Below are 22,152 nucleotides of genomic sequence, written 5' to 3' on the forward strand. Positions count from 1 at the left end.
AAAGAAAGAAAGAAAGAAAATGGCCCACTTGAGAAGAAAATAATGGGAGATGATAGGCACAGTGAATTTATTTGGGGCCCAATTTTTGAAGCTGACCCCACATTATATTTAGACTAAGGAAGGTAAGAAAATAAAGTCTCTCAAGAAAAAGCCCAATAGAGAGAAGAGAGCTAAGTGAGAAAATACAGAGACCCACAGTGCAAGAAGTAAGAGAAAGGTTTCCACAGAGTCATTCATGGAATTTCTAAAAGATGAAAGGATAAAACAAAGTACAATTACTGGTGGAATTTGAGATCCTTTGATGAGTTCAGATGCTAAACTGTCAAAAGTTTATCTCAAGTTTTTCTGCTAATGGAAAGATATATCCATCTTTAACAAAGTTTCATTCTGGAAAAAATTGAAAGGCAACATTATTCAGCCTGTGGAGTAAGTCAGAAATGGAATCATCCTTGACAATGCCTATTACTCAAACTTTATGTCCAATTGATTGTTAAGTTCCTTTATGTTCTTACTCTTTGATATCTCTATAATTTCTGCATGTTCCTCCATCTGTGTTTTCCCCAGCCTAGTCCAGGCTTCTGATATCTCTTACTAGAGCCACTGTAACAGCCAACTAATCTGTCTCTCAGAGTTCACTGCTCATCTACTCCCAACCCATAGAACTCTCTACTAAACACAGTAGCTAAAGTGGCCTCTTCCAAAGGCAAAGCTCTTCATGTTGTCATACCCTCCCTGAAGCACTTCCTTAATTCCCATTATTTTCAGAATTAACATAAACATTAAAAACTTATCTTATAAAGGTTGACATAATTTGGCGTCTATTTCGTTAGATCTTTCAGCTTGTACAGATACATCCCTCTCATTCTGTGCTCCATACCATTCAGTCTGTCTTGGCTCTCCTTAAGTTTCTTACTATATAGAAAATGTTCAGGCCAGGCGCGGTGGTTCACACCTGTAATCCCAGCACTTTGGGAGACAGAGGTGGGTGGATCATGCGTCAGCAGTTTGAGACCAGCCTGGCCAATGTGGTGAAACCCCATCTCTACTAAAAACACAAAAATTAGCCAGGCATGGTGGTGTGCACCTATAATCCCAGCTACTCAGGAGGCTGAGGTAGGAGAATAGCTTGAACCCTGGAGGCAGAGTTTGCAGTAAGCCAAGATAGCACCACTGCACTCCAGCCTGGGACAGAGTGAGACTCCATCTAAAAAAAAAAAAAAAAAAGAAAAGAAAATGTTCCAATATTTTTCAAAATGACTGAATCTGTAATTATTGCTCCTAATGAGTATATGTATTAATTATTAGTGAGAAAACATTTTTGCTCAAATTTTGGTTGATTATTGTGAATAGAGTCTGCTAAATAGAAGTAAGTCTTGATGATTTTCTCAAAGATAAACTCACCAAATTACTGCTAGATACCAGTTCATAATTAAAGACAGAAAATTGTCTCCTATTTTTTTTAAGATATAACATCCTTTGCTCTTTATAATTCACAGAGCCTTTTGGATAATATTAAATATTTCTAATAAAGTACTTGAACATTTTTCTGTCAGACTTTGGTGAATTTCTTGAGGGAAGACCACCTAACTGATTGTCAATCTTCGGAGACACCTAATGTCCTTTACTTGGTCTTTCAAGGAATTTAATGACATTCATCAGTCATTGTTGTTCTTTTTAATCCAGTCTAACAATGCTTATCCAACCACATTTGCCCCTGCCCTTGTAAAAAATTCTGAACAAAGAGGAAATCTTTGCATTTGCTTTTTTATAAAAATTCTTGTTTTTCAGCAAGTTCGAAATAAATATTTGAACAAGCTTATAGCCAAACCATTCAATAATTTTTTTTTAAACAGTGCTAACCTGAGATCAGAAAAGAGCTAGCTTAAATACAACTGTATTTCAGTGGTCAAATACTCTCAGATCTATTAATGATACTCAAGCTAGCCTTCTAGTATTGAAAAGGATAGTGAATAAAATCTGCACTTCCTATTGCCTTCATTATGACATTTACCATTGCTCAAATATGTCTGACTTTAAATTTTCAATAGACTTGAAAGCATAGGTGTTTGATGCATCTATATGGATTACTGATTACTCTTTTCTCCATTCCCCTCCAAATCCTTCTACCAAATTTAGGTTGAAGAGAAACTGCGTCTTTGGATATTCAGTCATGGCAAATAGTAAGTGCTCAATAAAGACACATTCAATAAAATAATAACTGACCCTGAAATCACAATATGCCAAACTTTAAGCAAATATTAGGATAATTCAGTGCTAAAAATTTAGAACTCCACCATGACATGTACATGTATGACTAACTTCATATATGTTCTCTGTGTTGGGACAAGTTACTCCTATTTTTGTGATGGTTAGTTGAACAGCATTCTCTTAGAACCTATAATTCAACCTGCTGGGTCAGGAAATAGGAACAGTTTTCCTGTTTTATATGTTAGTCTAGGTCGATAAAAATATGTGCAAAGGGAAGTTGTTTATAAGCTTAAGTAGGGGAGGGAGGCCGGGCATGGTGGCTCACACCTGTAATCCCAGCACTTTGGGAGGCCAAGGCGGGTGGATTGCGAGGTCAGGAGTTCAAGACTAGCCTGGCCAAGATGCTGAAACCCTGTATCTACTAAAAATACAAAGAAAAAAAAAATAGCCAGGTGTGGTGGTGGGTGCCTGTAATCCCAGCTACTCGAGAGGCTGAGGCAGAGAATTGCTTGAACCTGGTAGATGGAGGTTGCAGTGAGCCGAGATCGTGCCACTGCACTGCAGCCTGGGTGACAGAGTGAGACTCTGTCTCAAAAAAACACAAAAAACAAAAAACAAAAAACAAAAAAAAAAAACAGGGAAGCCAGTCCTTCCTAATATCCTATATTTTCTCTATGCAAATGTAACTATTCCTCCATCAGAAAAAAAGACACTTTAAGTCTATTTATTTAGACATGTAAATTTTTTTTAATTTTTATTTTTTTGGAGAGATGGAGTTTTGCTCTTCTTGCCCATGCTGGAGTGCAATGACATGATCTTGGTTCACTGCAACCTCCGCCTGCCGGGTTCAAGTGATTTTCCTGCCTCAGTCTCCCAAGTAGCTGGGATTACATGTGTGCACCACCACGTTTGGCTAACTTTGTATTTTTAGTAGAGACAGGGTTTCACCATGTTGGTTCAGGCTGGTCTCGAACTCCTGACCTCAAGTGATCCACCCGCCTCGGCCTCCCAAAGTGCCGGGATTACTGCTGTGAGCCACCGTGCCCAGCCGAGAAATCTAAATTTTAAGGTGATCTGTCCTGAAGTTTTTCTTCACATGAATGTAAATTTCTAATTATCAGTCTGCTCTGTGCAATTTAATTATACCATTCTACAATAGTAAGGATGTAGCATATTATTAAATCTCTAATCAATTCTAACTTTCAATTAACAGCATAAAGTTGAATAAAAGAGAAAGAATATAAAAGATTTGTGATTATTACAAATTGAATAACAAACACTTTTAAAGTTGTAACATGTACGAATCTTTTACCTCTTGAAATAACAGTTTCTAACCCAGTTCCATTAATAAAAGCTCGTTTAATAGTTTGTGTTTTAATATCTGTCCAATATAAACGTTCCTCAGATGCATCGAAGTCTATCACAGTAACGTCATCAATATCAGGGACTGTAAATGCCGTGATGAAGTTAAAGTATGGATTGTCAATATCCACTCCCCTGATTTCAGAACGTCTTGCATAAAGAAGAAATTTTTTCATTTCTAAAAAAGAAATAGAAATTTTTTTCTCTTATGAAGTTGGCAAGCTTGAAAGTCTAGAAATTCTAAAATATTACTTGATTTAATACATGTTAACTCCCAAAAATCACAATCAATATTTGATGGAAACAATGCAGTAACAATTTATCTATTTTAAATTAAGGTATTTAATAGAAACAAATATGAAATGAGTTAGAAGCCTTACATCATCATTTTTCTTTAGCTAGAAACACCCAAACATTCTCAGTAATCAATTCTCAGTGACCTTAGAATTTCGAAGTTGCTAAACTACATAAACTACGAGTGTCAGATACCATATTTGTACTTTGTACGTAATTACTACAATATTGTATTGCATTACAAGATTTTGAGGGAATCTAAGAACTTTTTTCTATACTGTCTTTGAATAAGATAAAATTAAACATGCTATTAGAAATCTTGTATATATTTTTCCTATAAAAATTAGGGTTCAAATGATTTAAAGCGTGCTTTTAGTGTAATTTTTTGTAAATTTGTAGTAACTAACATTGTGAGGCGTTATATCACTTTTACTTCCTTGCACTACATTTGTAAAATATCAGAGCCAATAGAAATAGTAGTTACAGATATTCTATTTTGTTGTTGTTGTCTTTCAGGTTATTGGTGTTGAGATATGTTATATTATGGTGTAAATTAAAGCTACATGTACCTAAACTCCTGACTTTTAAATTTTGGTGAGTACTTTTTTCTGCCCTTAAAATTAAGTAATATTTTGCAAATAAATAAAATTATTAATAGAAAGCAAAAAATTTTATTCACAAAATTTATCTTTTTTAGTTCAAATGCATTGTTTAAATGTGTGGAGTTTTTTTTTTACAAATCTTTCCAAGTTATATATTTTACTTCACTTTTCCCCCTTTCAAGTTGATAATCCTGTACCAAATGATGCTAGAGTGACTTTAGAAGAGCAGATTAAAGCTGTTAAGCGTGTCTTTGTTATGCAGGTTACCTACATCATCATTTTCTGATAATGCACTTTCACTTAAAAATCTTCCTGTTTTGCAGAGATAAACTCTGCTAACGTACCAAATAAGAAAGTAGCAGGAAAAAAAAATGAATAAGGTAACAAATAACAAAGTACAACATATCACATATTTAAAGAATTTGTCAGTCTTCCCCAGAGCAGATGAATCATCAATAGTGGATGGAAATAGCACCACCACCTAAAATATTTTTGAAAACAGAAAAAAAAACTTCCTCTGCTTTAATATGAGTAAAATCTGAATGCTAATATAATTTGAGAGAATTCAATTTTGTTTTTATTTTCGATTAGAACTGTAAGAAATTTACCATAGCAGGTCTTCTTGTCTGAAGAAAGCTTCATCAAGTGGGGACATGCACAGGCAGCACTCCTATTGTGATTGATTAGACACATGTGAGAGCAGGGGCCTTTGCCATCATTAGCTGCACAAGGATTGGGAGCTGTAATTACACAGTGAAATATGAACAGTGAAGAAGGAAGAATGTATTAGGGAACCTCAGGGGTTGACAGGGGTTATTCACCTAATGATTCAAAGTAAAGTTTCCTACATAGAACCCATTAGTAGGGTGATTAATATGACAATAATAGACTATCATACACAGCAATTACATTAATAAAAAAACATAATTTCAAAGATAACTAAGAAAACTCCATCAATTCTCTCTTAGACAAATGGCATGCATCCTATTGCTTAGAGGTAGTGGCCGGATGTGGTTGCTCACGCCTGTCATCCCAGCACTTTGGGAGGCCAAGGCAGGCAGATCACGAGGTCAGGAGATTGGGACCATCCTGGCTAACACCACGAAACCCCATCTCTACTAAAAATACAAAAAATTTGCCGAGCGTGGTGACACACACCTCTAGTCCCAGCTAGTCAGGAGGCTGAGGCAGGAGAATCACTTGAACCCGGGAGGCGGAGGTTGCAGTTAGCCAAGACTGCGCCACCGCACTCCAACCTGGGTGACAGAGTGAGACTCCATCTCAAAAAGAAACAAACAAAAAAAGAAGTCAAGACTTTTTAAGGAGTTAGTTTGAGGAGCAACCAGGAATAACTAGTGAATTTAATATAAAATAAACTAAGATAGACTATAACCCAGACATTGGAAGTTGCAATAGATGTTGTTATTTTCCTAACCAACCATGAAGTTTCCCTTCTTGCCTTGGCACACCACTTTTAGAGGCTTCCCTAGGAAACTACTGTTACATATATACCTTTCCTTCAAACACATGCTCTTCTTCAAATGAGGCCTATGTGAAGAAATGTCTGTCTGCCTTCATGATTAAGTCATCTACTTCTTTGTTACTTTTTCTGTATTAACTAATTCCATGGCTAAGGATTGCTCCACATGTACATACTTACTCAATTCCCTTGTATAAATAACTTATGATTTTTCAAATTGAGGACAGAATATTAAATTTTGTAGCTCAATGTCACTCTGTGACAGCGCTGAATGTCTTGAGACATTTTGAATTTTATGTTCCTTGTTCTGTCATCATGTCTTTTGGATAAGATTTTAATTTATCTAGTATCTTTAATCTTATTTTTATAGAGCCTACCTAGTAGAAAAAAGTCATTAGAACTAGGCTACTAAATTGAAGGCAAAAAAGCGTTATTCTTGTAGCCCCATCAAGAAAATGTTAGCTTTCAACTCATGAGTGGTATCTTCCAACCATGTCCCCTTGCTCGAAGTAGTGATAGGGTTGAGACATGCCCAAAATATGCCACCTTTGCCCATTAGAAAATGACAGAAGCAGGAAGGTCTCTGTGACCTTCCCTCCACCCCTCTTTCCTGAAACAGGTCATGAAAGCTAGAAAGGATTTTCTGACCTCCCCTGAAGCAGGTCACAAACTCTCATGTAGAGGTGCCCTTCCTAAGCCCTGAGGAAAGGAATATCCTTGTCTTTGAAGACACAGGGACACAGAAAAGAATCTGAACAACAGGCCTTGCTAAGTTTCCCCAGTTTATTACCATTAGATCATACCTCCTAGCATAAAACTACCCAGATTTTAACCATTTCTTCAGGTCTTTATTTCCTCAGAAGGCTCCTATGTCATATAATACTTGTATTAAGTTTGTGTACTTTTTTGGTTAATCTGTCTTTCGTTACAGACCTCAGCCATGAACCTGAGATGGGTAGAGAAAAGGTATTTCCTCCCTCTTACAGAAGTAAACAGCAGTCCTGTGGTGTTTTAAAACACAAAGGATAAAAATCAAAGAGATAATAAAAGGGTAGAGAATATGAGAAATGAACTGAATTTGATAAATATTCAATGCAGCTTTTGGCAATTTTTAACATTCCTTAAATCAAGATGATAAAAGTAATAGTGTCTTTGTATTTGTTAAAAACAATAAATAAATAAATAAAGGAGAATAAGAGACTCACAAAAAACTCATTCTCCTAAGAAAATTAAGAACAAAAGATAATAGAAAAGAGTAGAAGCTTTTGTTCCAGAGATTCCTTTCCAGGGCACTTCTTTTGTCACACAGAGTAAGTAGTTCTTATTTTGTTCTTTGTTATCTTTTGATTTTGTCTGTTATAATAATTGAAGTCCCTAAGGAATTGCAAGTTAGAGAAGCAAGAAAGTAGGTGGGAAGGGAAGGCAGAAAGGTGTTGCAGGACAGGAGGAGGAGTGAGTAAGAGGCAGTGTTAAGTGTCATATATCAAGTCAAGTTTACCTAGTCAGGTAGATAGAAAGAGAAAACTCAAATTCCCCCATATCTGAATAAAAAAAAAAGAAGAAGAAAATGAAGGAGAAAAGAAAAAAGAGAGGAGTAAAAGGGAAAACAAGAAGGAAAAAAAAGTTTGTTCAAAAACACTAGCATAGGAAATGCTATTTCTCAGGAAAATTAAAAGCATAATCCATAACAGTCTAATGGTAGGTACTTGAATTTCACTTTGAACATCATTATTTTTAGGCCAGAATCATACCAACCCTTAACACCCTACAATTATGAAAAAATATATATTTCTGAAAGCAGAGATATTAAGTTTCTATGTACATACTAAAATTAAAAATTGCATTGACTTCGTAGCCCAATATCTTATTAATGATAACACTGTAATGTATAATTCACAATATTTTGTGCTTCATAGACTGAAAAATCCACAAAGAATTCTTACTTTTCATTTTCATCTCTTCTCACTTTCAAGGATTTAACAATATTATTTCAAAGTTTCTTTCCAAACAAGTGCTTGAACACAGCTACCTATTCTATTCCAATTACCAAATTTAAAAATACTGTTCATAATACTCACATTTTTATAGAAAGCAGGGATTAGCAGACACTAATCCATGAGACAAATCTGGTCCACTGACTGTTTTTGTAAACAAAGTTTTATTGAAACATAACCACGTGCATTGGTTTACATATTAGCCATGGCTGTTATCATACTGCAACAGTAGAACTGAACAGCTTCAATAAAAACCACATGGCCCACAAAGCCTTATAATATGTACCTATTATAATTAGATAGTAAGTAGCTATTTTATAAGAGATACTACTGTAAAATCCAGTATGATTACAGAGGCTATAAACTTCTACCAAAGCCAAGCCTATTCCATGTATTTGTATTCAAAAGATGGGAAAGCCATTGATCAATGGAGTGCTATAATAAATCTTAACAGATGAAACATAAATACAGCTGGGCAGACTGGGTTCACCGATAGCTCATACTGTCTAAACTCAAACTGATGAAATATAGAACCTTAGAGATATACCTGTAATAACCCCCACCTTTTATTTATGCATTGAATAAAACATTATGAAGCATCTAGTTGTTTAAAACACTGTGGAAAAAAAGCTGAGATACAATAGTGGATGAGTTCTTACCCCAAGGTGCTTAAGGTTCTATACACTAACCTGGTACTCAACTCTCTTCAATTCTATGGTCACTGGCTCAATTTAGGTTTTCTCCATTTCCTGCATGGATTGTTGCGCTAAACTCCTAACTAATCTTTGATATCTAGTATCCCTGCATTACATACAGTTGTCTTTGTAGAACACATACTTGATTATATCTGGTTTGTTTAAAAATTTGGGGCTAGGCATGCCAATAATCCCAGCACTTTGGGAGGCTGAAGTGGGAGGATTGCTTAAGCCCAGTAGTTAGAGACCAGCCTAGGCAAGACAGGTAGGTCCCATCTCTACTGGGGAAAAAAAAAAAAAAAAATTGAATGGCTTCCCACAGTCTACCTCACAAAGTGTCGGCTTTATCTCCTACTATTAATGTTTCCCCCAAGAATCCTCAGCACTAGTCAGACTGGTTTCCCTGCTACTACCATTTACCCTCCAGCTCTTTATTCTGATCCACTCTCTTGTTTATTTTTGTTAAAGAAGTTATCAAGGCCAGGTATGGTGGCTCACATTGTAATCCCAGGGCTTTGGGAGGCCAAGATAAGAGGATCCCTTGAGCCCAGGATTTTGAAGTTGCAGTGAGCTATGATCATACCACTGCACTCCAGTCTGGCCCACAGAGCGAGACTGTCTCTAAAAGCAGGTAAATAAAAAACAAAACAGAAATCATAAACCTTCCAACCACACAAAATTTTTACTCCAAAGCATTTTTTTATTTCATTTTCACTGCCATATTTAATCATTTCTCAAGTATTCTACAGATTTTCTCTAATATGTGTTTCCTTTCTTTTTACCTCTACTCTTCCAACATGTTTCCAAATTCATTTCCTCACCTTTGAATGATTGCTATGGCTATGTATCTGGTACATTGTGATACTGTCCAAATATACCCACCTCTCTTTCAAAAACACAAATCTATCTTCCAAGCCTCATCTACCACTTTCCTTCTACATACACATGTGTACACACTAAAATGTATTCCTCATTATTCCCTAAATATCTATATTCTTTTCCACCTTCACATGATGTACTTTTCTTCCCCTAGAATTTCGTCATCAGTATCTTTACATTAACCTTCCTTCATGTCTCAGCTCAATTCATCTTTCTGCCATAAAACATTTTCTAATGAAGCCAGCTAATGCTGATTTCTTTCATCACGAAATATTGGTTATAATTATTGCTTTTACACAGCAATTAGACAATTTACTGCTTGCTGTCCTATTTTCTAATTAGTGACATTTGTTCATATATTTTGTATTAGTATGTGTTGGTCTTTCTAGCCAAACCAGTGGTTGGCAAGCTTTTTCTATTAAAGGCCAGATGGTAGATATTTGGACTTTTGCAGGCTTTATGTTCTCCATAGTAATTATTCAACTCTGCTACTATAACACAAAAGCAGCCATAAAACAATAGGTGAATGAAGAGGTGTGACTGTGTGAAAATAAAACTTTATTTACAGGACAGAGGGCTGAATTTAGCCTGAGGGTTGTACTTTGTCACTCTCTGAGCTAGACAGGTGATACGCTGGCGGGAACTAAGATATATATATATATATACACATATATATATATATATACACATATATATATATATACACATATATATATATACACATATATATATACACATATATATATATACACATATATATATATATACACACATATATATATATATACACACACACACACACACACACACATTGTTTTTTCCTAAAATTTCTATGGTATCTATTATTGTGTTAGAGGTAGGGACATTTGGATTCATATGCATGTACGTAAATGTATGTGGGTATATATTCTAAAATTGCAGCAATCTAAAAATCTAGAAAGTTAATTTTCTAAAGCACATCATAGCTTCAGGTGAAAAGATTAAATAATGCATAACTACAATACTTCATAGGAGAAACGTGTTAATTGTGCAATCACACAAGACTGATGTGTGCTCTGGGAAGAAAAATAATATCATTAAATATAATTTCACATTTGATTCAAACTGTATTTAATTATAGTCCATTTCTCACCAGGGAAAAGAAAAAACACTTTAAATCCAAACAACCAGTTTTTCCAATAAATTCAAATAAAATACACATAAATGTTCATGCAATATAAAATATGTATATTTGTTTACCTAATAAAACCATGCTCAAAGCAGAATGCCAGGATCCAATTTGTTAGGTAGGAAAAGATTTTTCTCCCTCCCATGTAGTCATTTTTGATAGTAACTAATATTCATCCTGTTAATGAACCTTATTTGTATGAGAACAATTACTCTTGTAATAAAATAATGTTTATTAGTAATTTTCCTTTAGGAAAGGACTTAATAGTTTTAAAGAAAGGAATTTTCAGAAGTACTTTGCAATTAAACACTAATCTGAAATCCTATTTTCCCTATGACAGACATCTTCAAGTGATAAGTTTAACATTTCACATTGAAGAACTTGAGTGAATTCCTTATTTAAAATATATACACATAAAATATGTGCAAGTAAAGCATGCTTTACTTTCACCAGATTCTAACAGTATTATTTATGAGGGAGCAACGTTCCTCAAATTATGTCATACTTTATGAATTAATTTTATACTGTACTGTATAAAGTAGAATATAACATGTCTAAAAATTTTATCTGATCTTTTACAGGTATCTCTACAGAGAGAGTTTTTAAAAACCACAAAAAACATTTCTATCTGTATGCAGCTTTTGGTGTAAAAGGATGAAAATATATATGCAATATAATGTTACATTTATAGGGGTAATGTGTCTTAAAATACCAACTAACTTTCAGTCGTTCTAAAGAGATGACATGTCTATCTGGTATCTTAATTTATTCTCTGTTAATGTCACTTGTTACATGCTTTGAAAGAAAAAAAACATATCAGGGAAGTTTCTATTTTTACAATGATTCTATATTCACAATATTTTAAAAAACCATCTAGGACAGTGGTTCTCAATCCGTGGAGATGGTGGTGATTTTGCCTCCCAAGAAACATTTGGGAATAAATTGAGACATTTTTGGTTGTTGTGACTTGGAGTACTGTTGGCATCTTGGTGAATAGAGGTGAAGGATCTAATAAACATTGTACAATTCACAGGAAGTGTAGCTGAGAACTATCTAGCCCACAACTAACAAAGAATTATCTGGCCCAAAATATGTAAAGTGCAGACACTGAGAAGCCCTGACTTTGGAGTAGAACTAGGGATTCTGCATTTTAAAATAGGATACATGTTAGATCACATAAATCTCATACCAATAGTATATAAATATATGAAATAAAGAGATGCTAGATACGAGTTAACAGTGAGGAGAACAATACAATGTATTATGTATGTATGTATGTATGTATGTATGTACGTGTATAACCTCTATCCTACATTATCAACTCTGCTAAAAAAAATTTATTTTATATATAATATATATTATATATATATGGAGAGAGAGAGAGAGAGAGGAAAGAGAAAGAGAAATTTAATTTATATGACAAGTAGTTAGATCGTTCTTTTTCTTTTTAACTTTTAAGTTCCAGGGTACATGTGTAGGATGTGCAGGTTTGTTACATAGGTAAACATGTGCCATGGTGGTTTGCTGCACAGATCAACCCATCACCTAGGTTTTAAACCTAGTATCCATTAGCGATTTTTCCTGATGCTCTCTCTCCCCTATCCCCACCCCTCGACAGGCCCCAGTGTGCATTGTTCCCCACCATGTGTCCATGTGTTCTCAATGTTCAGCTCCCACTTGTAAGTGCGAATATGTGGTGTTTAGTTTTCTGTTCCTGCTTTAGTTTGCTGAGAATAATGGCTTCCAGCTCCATCCATGTCCCTGCAGAGAGCATAATCTCATTCCTTTTTATGGCTGCATAGTATTCCATGGTGTATATGTACCACATTATCTTTATCCAGTCTAGTTAGATTTTCTTTTTTTCTGAAAATACAGGGTTTCACCATGTTGCCCAGGCTGCTCTTGAACTTGTGAGCTCAAGTGATTTGTCTGCTTCGGCCTCCCAAAATGCTGGGTTTACCAGTGTCAGCCATCGGGACTGGCCTAGATCTTAATATAGTAAATTGTGGAAGCAAATAATTTAAGCAACCTGCAAGTATTTGAGATTCACCTCCACCATGCTGAAACATGTTTTTGAGGGTATTTCTTTTTGACAAAAAAGAAAAAAAAAAAAAACCTTTTATTAATCATGTGAAAAGTATTCCCCAAAATTCTAATTGAAAATATTAATAGTCCTATATGAAATCCCTCATCCTTCAGGTTTTGTAAGTAATACTTTGTCCTCTAAGGAGTGAATTAGTGAGGGAGTATCAATAATATTCTTAAAATATAACATTTTTTATTGTGAAATAAGCTTATCCTGTTTTCTTATAGATGTTGTCAAGAAAAGTTTAATTTTCTATAGACATATTTTTCTGATGCAATTGGAGGCACTTAAATCATTTCGATGTTAAACTTACTTTTTGAGAAACAGCTTGCAATTTTCCTATAATGGACAGTGGGATTTTAAAAAAAAATGATTTTAAAAGTTAAAGAAATAATTTATTTTATTATATTATGCTAGAAAATGTGCCAAGTGTTTTATAAGCATTATTTTATTTATTCCTCTTAATGGTAACCTTTGTTTATGAAAATAAATTGCCTGGCCATGCGCAGTGGCTCCCGACTGTAATCCTAGCACTTTGGGAGGCCGAGGTGGGCGGATCATGAGGTCAGGAGATCGAGACCATCCTGGCTAACACGGTGAAACCCCGTCTCTACTAAAAATACAAAAAAAATAGCCAGGTGTGGCGGCGGACGCCTGTAGTCCCAGCTACTCGGGAGGCTGAGGCAGGAGAATGGTGTGAACCCGGGAGGCGGAGCTTGCAGTGAGCGGAGATCGCACTCCTGCACTCCAGCCTGGGTGAAAGAGCGAGACTCCATCTCAAAAAAACAAAAATAAATAAATAAAAATTAAAAAAAAATTGCCTTCATTTTGCAAAGGCTAAACTTAACTTTGAGAAGGTAAAAAAGACTCAGTCAAGATCACACAAGTATTAAAAGGAGAACAGAAAGATTCAGGTTCCAGAGTCCAGGTTTTAACTACTACAGTACGCAACCTCTCTATGTGAAGCAATTCATTCTGATTTATTCACTCGTTCATTCATGGGCCAATTCATGGATGTCTTATAAAACAGGGATGTGAAATGGAGACTGAGTTAGAGTATAACTGGTATAATTACATTTGATCTAATTATTGTTGTAACTGTGGAGAAACCTCTCAATGTCTTACTCATTCTCTCTTTTTCTGGGTTTTGATTCTTTTTTAAAAGGATGTCATATTATTATCTAAAACAGTTTTTATATTTACTAGTTGCTATGTTTTCAAAATAAAATTTAAAAGGAGCAGTTGAGTCAGTAGCCTGACTTTGAAAGTAAACTAAAATGGTCCTGCAAAAATAGTACTATTTTTATCAACAAACATTTAAGACCCCTTTAAACCAAGTTCTGTTTACATGAAAAATAAGTTTCTACAAAAAGAGAAAAACATAATTGGTGAAAATTTAACAGATAAAGGGTTTGCAGCACTCTGTAATTAAAATAACAATCACATTCTTGAGAGTTTTTTTTTTTTTAATTCCAATTAAAGCAGCTAAGGAAAGAAACACAAAAGAAAACAGAAAAACCCAGGGTGGTAGATTCTTGCTGGGTTTATGAGAAAATTTAACCCTGCACCTGGAGTAATGATGAAGAAAACACCTTTGGGCTGAGCGAGGACACAGAGAAAAATGACATGGTAGATGGGTGGTACAGAAGAAGCATACAAAAGAAGAGTTAGATTTCACTTTCTCCATGCTTACAGACAACTCCCTTACAGGGTCGGGGAGGAGAGTTTGGCGGCAATGTGTAAAACAAAGTAAGAGAATTGTGCATCTGTCTATCTATCTATCTATCTATCTATCTATCTATCTATCTATCTATCATCTATCTATCTATCTATCTACCTATCTATCTATCTAATCTATCTAATTTATCTATTGAAGTTATTTAACAAACACTTTTAAAGTGCTTAGTACTTGCCAGGTATCTTCTAACTGCCTAAAAGAGACTAATGTGGCCGGGCGCAGTGGCTCACGCCTGTAATCCCAGAACTTTGGGAAACCGAGGAGGGCAGATCACCTGAGGTCAGGAGATCAATATCAGCCTGGCCAACATGGGGAAACCTCATCTCTACTAAAATTACAAAAATTAGCTGGACACGGTGGCACGTGACTGTAATCCAAGCTACTTGGGAGGCGGAGGCTGGAGAATCGCTTGAACCTGGGAGGTGGAGGTTGCAGTGAGCCAAGATCGTGCCACTGCACTCCAGCCTGAGAGACAGAGTGAGATTCCATCTCAAAAAACAGAGAGAAAGACTAATGTATTTAATCTTTATAACAATTCCATTTTACAGATTTACAAACAAGCAAACAAACAAATACTAATGTAGAGAAACAAACTAATACTAATGCACAAGAAGTCAGGATTTGACAAATTTGGAATTTGAACCCAAGCAATCTGGCTCTAGACTAAGCTGATTGCTATGAAGGTATTTTTTTTGGAATTTACTGTTTGACTGAACAATCTAGTTCTATTTAGTAAATTATATTTTGTAGTAAAAAGAGTTGAAAGTTATACTAATAGCTAATGTCAGACCTATTTAGGATCACGAGGACATATGCAAACAAACCCACTGAAATTGCTCTCACTAAAATTTCACTGACCTTTTTCCAGGTTGCCAAATCCAATGAATGCATTTATGTCTTTATTTTTATTGGCTTTTCTACAAAAGCAAATACTGTTGGCTAGTGTTAGCTTGAAACTGTTCCTTTTGTGTGTGTGTGTGTGCGCATGCACACGCTTTCTCTTTTTGTCCTGAAATCTGTTGGTGCCCTTTTTCTGAGCATTCTTCTTTGCCTTCCTTTTTAGTGTTGCAGTTTCCAAGGCTCTATCATTGCCCTTTTTCATTTTCTGTAATACTCTTAAGAAATCTTATCTACATTTTGCCTTCAATCTACAATTGAATAACTATGAAAGTTCTAGTTTTAGACCAAACCTTCCTTCCTTTTTAGCCTTAAATATTCAACTGTATCCCAGAAGTATCTCAAATTCAGCACATTCCAAAGTTTAAGTTTTCAGATAATCCTTTAAATGAAGTGTCTGCAAATGATGGCCTAAAGGCTAATACTGGCTGGTGAGCAACTTGTTTGTACAGTTGGAAAAAAACCCAAATGAAGAATACTATTTCATGGCACATAAAACTTGTATGAAATTCAAATTTCAGTGTCCAGAAATTAAGTTTTATTGGCACACAGCCACACTTATTCATTTCCCATATGACTGCTTTCACATTACAACTGAAGCAGAGTAACTGCAACAGAGAACACATGGCCCACAAGTCCTAAAATATTCATTATTATTATTTGGCCTTTCACAGAATACATTTGCTGACCCTCTCTCTTAAAGCCATCCCATATTCTTCCTCCTTTCCCCAGGTTTCCCACTCAAATCTCTATCACTACTTTTTAATGATTTCACCTCTAAGTATATCTCATCAGAGACCATTTCACCTACAAGCATCTCCCAGATTTTGGCATCAGCCACCTCCTGATCTACTGAAGTAGCTTCCTGTAATGGTTATCTTTATATGTAAACTTGACTAGTCTAGAGAATGTCTAGATAGCTGGTAAAATGTTATTTCTGGGTGTGTTTCTGGAAGAGATGAGTATATGAATTAGTATACTGGGTTAAAAGTTTCCTGCCCTTGCCATTACAGGGAAGCATCATCCAATCTGTTGAAGGCCGAAATAGAATAAAAAGGTAGAGGAAAGGCGAGTTTGTTTCCTGTTTGAGCTGGGACATACATCTTATCCTACACTCCATAATTGGCACTCCTGGTTCCTGGGCCTGTGAACTCCTGGACCCGGACTTATGCCATTATCCACTTACCCTTCCTGGGTTTTAGGCCTTCAGATTTGGATTGAGTTACACCACTGGTTTTCCTGGTTCTCCTGTTTGCCTACAGTAGGCTGTGGAACTTCTTGGCCTCCATAAGCATATGAGTTAATTTCTAAAATCAATCTCTCTATCTCTATGTGTGTGTGTGTGTATATATATATATATGTGTGTGTTACACACACACATATATATTCTATACATACATACACACACATATACACTTCAATCCTGTCTCTCCAATCAATCCTTTACAAATTTCTATCATGCAAATCTGTTCTTTTTACTCCTTTGACCATTTTTTAAAAAATTGTTTTTCTCCTTTTCTTAGAGGAATGGTTCTGAAGGCAGCATCATATCCCCCGGGAATTTGTTAAAGATGCAAAATGTCAAACCCCACCTAAGACCTACTGAATCAGAATCCCTGGGTAACACCCCCCAATATGTGTTTTAATAAAGCTCTCCATTAATTTCAATGCACACTTATGTTTAACATCATTGGAACCATTTATCCCAGAGGAAAAAACTGTATATTTCTTTGTAGGGATATTATTTGAGCGTGAGCATGATCTGACCCCTGCCCAATCTTGTCTCTGATTTATTCTTTCCTTACTTGCTGCTTCGATCTGCAAATGTGAAAATGAAACCCCTCCAAGTTAGTAATTTGCCTCAGGTAACATGGCTAGTGACTGACATGACGGAAGAATTAAACTTAGCTAATCCCAAGGTTTGTTTTGTTTTTAGTACCACACCCTGCTACTTTTAAATTTCACTTACTATACTCTTACATTCAAAATCCAGCTGTCGTAACAATGATTGTATCTATCCTAATTGTTAATTTAGTCTGTTCCTCCTCTTAGACTATAAACTCCAGGAAGGTAAGGAAGTTTGTCCAAGGAGATGTCAAGAAAACATGACTCTCTACTGCCATCTGGTGATACGATGCAACAATTCCAAGAGGAATATATGTGCATTTAATGTCTTCTGCTTGCAGAATGCAGTGAGTAAAACAAAAGCTTGGCTTCAGACTTCTGTTCAGATAACAGAACAATTATCCCCTGGCTGTTAGACCTTGAGCAATTTACTTAGTATTTCTCTGTCTTAGGTTCCTCATCTGTGAAACTGGATGGCTAACAATTTTTCTCACGGAAATGCAATGATAATCAAGTTAGCTGCTACTATAATTATTTCTATTGTTATAAAGGACTTAGCTAGACTCTATAGTTGACACAAAGAAATAAATGAAACACTGTTCCTTAAATATTTTATAATCTAGGCGAGTAGGTAAGACAGAGTTAGGAAACGATTAATGAATAAATAAATAAATAACCACACAAGCTTTAAATGCTGAGTCCTTGTGGTGTTAACTGTGAATGTAGAGGAGGTAAAATTTGAGCTAGTATAAGAATTTACAATCGGTATGTGTGAGAAGGAGTCTCAGATGGAGAATTGTTCCTGCAAGTCTTTGCACACATTGAGACTAACACCTGTAAAGTACTAATAAAAATGATATAAGTGCACACTTACATTACAAAGTCATAATCACAAAATCATTTTTATTTAATGCTTCATTATATAATCCCAGATCTCATTATCCAAACAAAAACTAACACATGACCCAAAAAGTGTTTATTGTAAATGAGTTTTATTGTTGCTATTGTTTTTTAATATACCTGAAACTTAATTAATAATTGTATTTTACTGATAAAAATATAGTTAGATTAGATGGCTTCGTGAATTATATATTTTTAACTTAAAGAAAAACCTACATTGTGTCAAATGGTGATTAAACTCAACGTTTACAAGATCCTATGATTTAGATACATTATCTCCAGTTTGAAAAAGCAGATACAGAGAGGTTAAATAACTTGCCAATAATGTCCAATAACACATTAATAGCTGAGACTCATGAATCTGAAATAAAACTATGCTAATGATGAAGGGTACATCATGCAATTAATAAATCATATGTTTAGGATTTGAACCCGGGCCATGCCATTAATTCTAAGCTTGGCTCCCTCATGCTGTAAATTTTTTTAATTAATATTTAAAATACCCACTACTGCTCCTTCATATTGCATATGTTTAAGCTGTGGTTTGTTTCTTCCTAATCCCATGTAACAACAACATTAAAAACCAAAGAGATCTAAAATATATTTCTAAAATATTCTGCTTAAATATCCAATAACCAATTTGGAACTTTGTGTGCATAATGAATGCTTACTTGTAAGAAAACCGGTGCTGAAACTTTTATTAATTTCCTACTTGGAGGATTAGATAATGGCAAATAGTATTTGTAACCATTATTTCTTTAATTTGTGAAAGATATATTTCAATTTTATAGTACTGAATGTCATGTATTTTTTAAATTTATTATTTTTTTCATGAACATCATGTTATTATTCACCAGAACACGGGCTATTATTATTGTATTTGTGTTAATGCTGAGCCTTTGTCACCATTTTCATTTTAATTCTATCCTTGGTAATAAAATAGTCGATATGTTCCTGCATCTTTTTTCCCTAGCAGTGGAAGTGTTACTTCACTGAAGCAGATAAACAGGACAGATAATGATTATTATATGCTCAGTGATCCTTATAATGGGGAAAAGTAGAATGTTCTCTGATCACTCTCAAAATTGTAAACTGACTGCATTTCATTTAGGAAATAGCAAGTTCTTTTCATGGGTGATATTCTCTAAATGTATTTAAAGACTAGAATATTTGCCCTGAATCCTGGGAAAATATGTTAAATTAGATCCACATAGTAAAATCTTGCTTATTTTATGTAAAGAGGAAAAATCATATATAAATCATATTTTGAGTTAAGGAAAGATGTCAAGGATGCCTCCCCCCACCAAAAAATGACAATGAATGTCTCGTTTCTTTTCTATATATGCATAAATGTCAGGAAAGCTTGAGAGTATCGTGGTTCTTCCTGTTCTATGAATTTACTAAGGGTCATGCCAATGTAGGCGAATTAGACAGTGCAGTTAGTAAATGAAGGACATTGATCCTATTTTGGGTGAGGAGGAATGATGCAATACATAGATGATGCAATACATAGATGAAGGCCATTTTTCATGGTCCAGTTCATTTAGATTGCACTGAACATACAAATTATTATTACTACAAAATGCCAAACAATCTGAGGGACAAAAATACAGTTGTGTAAATAATTTTGCACTTGAAATAATCAAAACCATTCATATCTTATAAGTGCTTGTCATCTACAGTGTTTGCTTACAGCTAAGCATTCCTCTGTTGAAGGAAATTCTAGAGAAGCGTATTTTTTCATTATACTAGTGGCACATTGCTGGTCAGAATAATAACTTCTTGCCTTATTTAAACTTAATCAAATTCAATATATCTACTAAATCCTTATTAAATGCAAAAATGACTAATCTATATACTTTTTTCTATAATGTCCTCATGCTTTTTAGCTTATAAGGTGAAAGAAGTCAAGAGTAGAAGAAAAAAATTAAAGTTATTGCTCACCTATGTAAGCAGTAGGTATAGAAACCATATGTATGGAAACTCCCATGTAGCAAAGAAGGATCAATTATGTAAGAAAATAGAAACTGAGAAATTGAGAGTATCTGGGAAAATAACTAGATTCAATCAGATTGTCGGAGAAAGGGCACAGAAAATTTTGCAGATGAGATTTTGGTAGAATAAACAGTATCAAGGGAGAATGAACGCAATACACTGAAGAAAGACAAAGAATAGCCATGTGATATTGTCAACCAGAGAGGTAATTGGTTTTAGTCAAGTCTAAAAGATACTATAATACAAATTTTAAAAATAAGGCTCGATGTGTGGAACAAATGCGCTACATGCCAATGAGTGAGAAGATCTGCTTATTCCACACTGAAAAAGAAAGAGAAGGACAAGATGCAAGAGAGAGCTTGTCATCTAAGAATCATGAGTCTAAAATGAAAACATGCTAATAAAGGGCTCATTGTTTGCATTCAAATGAGATTTCCAAGGGTTATATCACACATAATGAGGAAAAAGTATAAAAGGATGAGCTGACGTTACACCAAATGGGAAACCTCGTGGTATCCCAGTGGAGCAAAAAGTGAGAATTAGGATAGGAACACTTGGCAAACATTGAGTGGAGGAAACACAATCACAAAACCAAGATGGGGTTCACTGTTGAACCAAAAGGTGGAATACGGAATACATGGGGAGAGGTAGCACATATGGGCCTGTAAACTCACTTCTCTTAAAATAGAGGAACTCAAGCAAATGGTTCACCCTTTCTCATGTACCACCACCTCTCTTCCCAATATGCTACATGGTAATAATCTAAAAATTAGGGGACTTAGTTTAAAATAAATATACAGGGGCATCTTAGGAATTAAGATGCCCCTAAATATTTATATGTAAATACAATAAAAAGGGAAAGAGAAAAAATTCTAAACTAGTTAAAATAAAGTTTGAAACCACTTCCCTCATAGAGTACACGTAAAATGTCAATAACTTTTAACTTATAGAAGTTATTTTATACTTCAAATATTATATAATTAAGATGATAATACTTTCTGGGTGGTTAATCCATAAGCAAACAAGCACTTACCCTGTGGCTGGCGACTGGGATGGTATATCTGAAGGTCAAATGGCTGTGCACTGGTTTTCTGAATCACACTGACATTCTGCCCTGTCCACTTATTGGCTTTGGACAATGTGTTGGTCCTCCAGTCTGTCCAGTAGACTTCACTCCCATATAGAGACACAGCAAAGGGATGGGAAAGGTATTCATGACCTCGGATGATTTCTATCATGTTTGTTCCATCATAGAGGGCTGAATAAATAGCATCTGACCTACAGAAAGATAAATACATGAGTAGTTTGTCAAAACTCATTCAACTAGTCCAGAGACATAATCATGTAACTCAGCTAAATGACAAAAAAGGCATTTTATAAATATTTTTATGGGTCTGTATCTGATTTGAGGAAAGCAAAAAAAAAATACACCTCCAATTTTAATATATATATATATACATGATACTGACATGTTAGGACACTTTCCAATGTTGTAAATATTATCTAAGTAAAAAAAAAAAAAATACAGAAAAGAGATAATTTTTTAAACCTGGCATCTGTCCACACTATCCTTTTCTCAAAGTGGTCCACAGTTAGTCCATTAGGCCAAGCCCCAGTTTTCATGTCTTTATAGATGGTTTTTCTCCCAGCACCACTCATAGAGGCAGATTCAATGCGAGGAAAATTTGCATCCCAGTCTGTCCAGAAAAGAATTCTAAAAAAAAAAAAAAAAAAAAGAAAGAATACTATTGTTTCAGTCATTCATTTCACAGATATTTATTGAGTGCCTACCATATGCTAGGCACTGGATAGGTGATAAGTCACAAGAGAAACAGATGTATTATCTATCCTCATGGGGCTTATGGTCCAGTGGAGGAGCCAGACTAAATAAGTGCATAAATATATAATTATGACTCATGAAATATTTTGAAAAAAATTGCTATGAGAGAGAATAGCAGATGACTGACCTACTTAGAGAAGGTGATCAGAAAAAAGCACTTTGAGGACTG

The 22,152-nt window shown here is 34.9% G+C and overlaps 1 protein-coding gene across 1 annotated transcript in view; it reads right to left on the reverse strand.

Moving 5' to 3' along the window:
• Nucleotides 1–22,152, reverse strand: part of LRP1B (LDL receptor related protein 1B) — a 1,946,873-nt gene that overhangs the window by 612,134 nt on the left and 1,312,587 nt on the right. Inside the window, exons 29-32 of the mRNA XM_063790432.1 lie at nt 21,693–21,857; nt 21,177–21,421; nt 5,075–5,206; nt 3,521–3,748 (exon numbers count right to left, since the gene is read on the reverse strand). Of these exons, the coding sequence (XP_063646502.1) occupies nt 3,521–3,748; nt 5,075–5,206; nt 21,177–21,421; nt 21,693–21,857 (770 nt within the window). The remainder of the gene's footprint in view (nt 1–3,520; nt 3,749–5,074; nt 5,207–21,176; nt 21,422–21,692; nt 21,858–22,152) is intronic.

The sequence above is a fragment of the Pan troglodytes genome, chromosome 13 (assembly GCF_028858775.2).
Source record: "Pan troglodytes isolate AG18354 chromosome 13, NHGRI_mPanTro3-v2.0_pri, whole genome shotgun sequence".
Taxonomy (NCBI): domain Eukaryota; kingdom Metazoa; phylum Chordata; class Mammalia; order Primates; family Hominidae; genus Pan; species Pan troglodytes.